The sequence below is a fragment of the Fulmarus glacialis genome, unplaced genomic scaffold (genome assembly GCF_000690835.1).
Source record: "Fulmarus glacialis isolate BGI_N327 unplaced genomic scaffold, ASM69083v1 scaffold43275, whole genome shotgun sequence".
NCBI classification, from domain to species: domain Eukaryota; kingdom Metazoa; phylum Chordata; class Aves; order Procellariiformes; family Procellariidae; genus Fulmarus; species Fulmarus glacialis.
The window spans coordinates 9,234-13,464 of record NW_009213328.1 but is presented as its reverse complement, the minus strand read 5'-3'; the positions used below and the strand labels follow the sequence as shown (position 1 = coordinate 13,464).

The following is a 4,231-nucleotide window of genomic DNA, read 5'->3' as shown; positions in this document are numbered from 1 at the left end:
GTTGAGGAAAGAGGGGTTGCTGGAGACAGGGCTGCTGGTAGGACAGGCTGCAGGGCACGGAAACCATATATATGGCCTATATAGGATGTGCACTGCAGGACTGGATTCAGTTCTTGACCAGAAAGCAGATGAGATGACACAAGCTCCTAAGAGCTGAGAAGAGATTTGAAGGTTTACATATGCAAAGAGATCCTCCAACTGTACCATCAACCACAGCATCTAGAAACTGGGGTGAACTAGAGCAGCAGGTGAACTGTTGTTGGGGATGGGGTAGTCTTTCCAGTGGGAGGCTCAGCACAAAGCAAGGCGTTGGTCAGGGCTTCTTTATCAGGTCCCAGTCCCACTGGGGAAGCGTGTCTGTTTGATCAGGATGCCAGGGATACCACTGCGGGTGTATTTCTTGGGAAAACCAAATCCAGCCAACATGCAGAATCCAATATTAGGCTGCTGAATGGAATAATTTCCAAGAAATGCCTAAGGGAGGAAGCCAAGTGGGTAATTTCCTTTGCAAAGGGTGGTAAGTCCCTCTTGCCAGTCCAAGTTCCACATCTGTCATCCTGATACAAAAGGGAGAGTGGGTCAGTGAAAGCCCAAATCAGGCTAATACAGGGCCATCTTCAGGGCCAGGCTTCAGCTTTAATGAAAGAAGAGAAGCAGCTTTGGACTCCAGAGTCATTGCCAAAACCAGCCTGTGTTTTAATTTGTAAGATATAAAAAGAAATATTAAATGGATAACAACTTATCACCATGCATAACAGCTTGATGCTGCCCACCAATCTATTCGAAATGTCCCTGTTATACATGAGCATAAAGGTATTACATTTTTCAGGCATACTAATAGGGCAGTTGCTCTGCACAGAATAACATGCAGATTTTCAGCACAATTTGAAATTATGTCATTGGACTGAAAAACTATTGAGAGCTTTTTTTGACCCCCCCCTAGAGGCAAAAAGATCTATTCCCATAGCCAGGTGAACGTGCTAGCTGTTGGCAGCTCTGTAGCCCACATAGTTAAATGGGTGTTTAGTCGTGTAGCCTAAATATCCTCTGACGCTGTCAAATGCCGCTTGAAAACGCGGATGCTTGGTGCCCTTCTGTTCATGATTGGGACTTTTCAAGGGTAACATGTCATGCATTATTGACTGGTTGAGTTTATGGAAAGGCTTTCGTTTTCTAGCCCTCTTAATAGAAGGGTGACCTAAATGGGTTTTTTTAAATCCATTTTGCAGAGTGGAGCTGCTGTGGTTTTCATTTACAACCAATTGTTAATGAGGCCAAACTTTGATGGGCATTTCCTATTTATTTTGCCCTTTTTTTGGTCATGTGTGTGTGAGCTGCTGCTTTTCTGTTAGTATTATTTGCAATCATTTCACAGCCTACTCCTGGTGCCTTACGGGCAGTCTCTCTGCCACAGACTGCTGCTCGAGAAACACTGCCTCCACCAACTGTCCTGTCCTGCGCTTGCTTTTAATGGTTGGACATCCCAGAGTCTAAAAATGATACTTTATATGTCAGTTTTCATGACTTAGTTGCTGATCATTTTAGTGAAAGCAGGAGGCTGCAGAAGACAGAATTAGGAGTGCTGGAGGGACATGGGAGCAGAAGGGAGGGACGAATAGCACAGCAGGGGAACACAGGAGCGCTACAAGGGTTATTGCCCCAGAGACAATGGTGGATGGTACTGGAAAGTGATCAGGAAAGTTATCTAGCCCAGAGGGGCCCCTTGAGTTCACTGTGGCCTGGGCATAAAAGAGAGTTGCTGAATGGTTCCAGTAAGAAAGGAGTGAATGTGTAAATACATAAATACTGAAATAAATATATAAATACTGAAGAAGATTGGGAAGCATGAGAAAATCCTGAGGAACTGCTTGCAAACAGCTCTTTTAGGTCCAAGTTAAAGACTGCTAACAAAGGAACTCCTTTGCCACATTTTTTTGCCTTCATTGATAAGTATCTGTGAATCTCTCCTTTCTAAGGTTTGTACAAATCAAATGATCGACTGGTCACTGCTCAGGCATGTATTCTGGAAGCGTGATGGACTAGATGCTTTCTACTGATACTTCCCACTGCTGTTGATCCTGGTATCTTCTGTGTCAATGCTATGTCTGAATACTAACCCTTTTCTTTTGTCACATCTGTCTTCTTGCAGGCATATATGCTGAAGTCATTTGAAATTAATGGTCTGCCCAAGGCGGTGCCTTTAAGTTTGCCTTATCAAGACTTCAGAAAAGATGTGTCAGACTACTGGGAAAAGCCTAAGGTATCCCAGTGGATAAAGAAAGTTGATTTCTCAAATGTTGTCTTGACTGCTCCTTGCAAGCCTCTGGAACCTTATCTGGAAATGAATGGAAAAGAGGAGGAGGAAGAAGATGAGGAAGAAGACGAGGAGGAGGAAGACGAGGAGGACGAGGCAGAGGAGGAAGGGGATGAGATTGACATGCACAGTGGTTCCAGCAGCGACCTGAGTCAAAAAAGCACAGAGCGCAGCCAGGAGTGTGCACCATCCACGCTCCTGGCTGATGACCAGAAGGGATCCAAGGGTCGAGCGTCCACTGCTGATGGGGACCTGGAGCTGGAGGAAGGCTCAAAAACACTAGTGCTGTTTTCACCAGGTGATCTAAAAAAGTCTCCAGTGACCACAGACTTGGCTCCAGAAGTTGATCTGGGCACTCTTGCTGCACTGACACCTCAGAGCGAGCGGCCACAGCCTATGGGTAGTCAGCTGGATGTATCCGAGCCAGGGACCCTGTCCTCAGTCCTTAAATCTGAACCAAAGCCTCCCGTGGCAGTGGCTACAGCTTCCTCCCCCTTTACCAAAGTTGAGCGCACATTTGTTCATATTGCTGAAAAGACCCACTTAAATGTCATGTCTTCCAGTGGCCAGCTGATGAGGCATGAGGAATACTGCCCTCCGGGCCAGTTTGAGGAGGTCATTATCGAAGAGGAGCTGGAGGACAACCTGGCGCTGGTAGAGAATGGAAGCATACATTCGGGGCTAGAAGGGGCAGAGACGGAGAGCTGTGCACTTTCGGCTAATCACATTGAAATCACCTCAGAGACAGTGGGGGAGCAGCTGGCCCTTCCCAATGGCATAGCAAAGCCTCCCGAGGACAAGCCGGAGCTCTCCAACAAAGTGGCGCTCTCGCTGGATTTGGAAGAGCCTGGCAAGATGGTTACAAGGGAGCCTGACCTTAAGAAGTCAGCATCGGTGGCAGAACACCTTAAGCGAGCAGAGACCCTCCTCGAAACACCACAGCAAGGCCCCAGAAGACCTCTGGGCTCCAGGTATAGAAGTCGTATACCCATTTTGTTCTCTGAGGAGGACACCGGCTCAGACCTTTCAACTTCACTCTCGGCCAAAGAGAGGCTTTATAAGAGGGCAAAGCAACCTGACTTGGCTCGCCTAGTGATGGAGAAGAGGCAAAACCGCCTCCTTCGGCTGGCCTCAGGGGCCTCCTCCTCAGCGTCCTCCAGTGATGAGAGGCGGCGGGCCTCAGAAACCCTGTCGGCCACCGGTTCTGAGGAGGACACCCACGACTCTGATGACTCCATCCCAAGGAAGGCAGGGAAGGAGAAAGCTGCCCTCCTGGGAAAAGAAGAGAGACCCATAAGCACAAAGAGCAGAATTCCTCGACCCATCACGCCAGTGAAAACATCACTAGAGGCAGCAAAGTCTGAGAGCTCCATAGCCGTCGAGATGGCAGTGCTATGTAGCTCCCCGCAGGATGCGGCTGTTGCCTACAGGTAAGACCAAAACGGTGAGCAATGCAAAATTCTGGACTTGTTAAGGAGGCACAGCCAGGGCTTTGCTCACCTCCCACTGCTTTACTCTTCACTTGACTTGAATACGTGGTCCATCCCTGTTTCCTACAGTCATTTCAGCTCACCAGTGTGTGAAATTCTGACCTCTCTGTCTTCTTTGGCTCAGTCTGGCCAAAGGGCTAACTCCATCTTCACTTGCCCTGGCTTTGAGGCCTTCTTCCCTTCCACACGCTCTTTCATTTGGTCTCATCCTGCTAATAGCAGATCCCTCCGGTGCTGAGCTCTCAGTTTTGCAGCATGCTCAGCACAGCCGTGACTCTGCAGGGAGACCTGGCCTGGCTATTGCGATTAGAGCTGCAAGGGCTGCAAGGTTGCCAGTTGTGATTGCCTCAGAAGATGGCCAGCATGCGAAGAGCTGGAGAGAGGGAGGTGCACACGCATGGGCTTTGGCAATGACCTGGAACAGCAT

General features: G+C 48.5%; 1 protein-coding gene across 1 annotated transcript in view; it reads left to right on the top strand.

Annotated features, from left to right (window-relative positions):
- Positions 1–2,149: 2,149 nt before the first annotated feature.
- LOC104077056 (tau-tubulin kinase 1-like) overlaps positions 2,150–4,231 on the top strand; it is a gene marked incomplete at its 5' end in the record, with an annotated part of 3,145 nt that continues 1,063 nt past the window's right edge. Inside the window, one exon of the mRNA XM_009578149.1 lies at positions 2,150–3,744. Within this exon, the coding sequence (XP_009576444.1) occupies positions 2,150–3,744 (1,595 nt within the window). The remainder of the gene's footprint in view (positions 3,745–4,231) is intronic.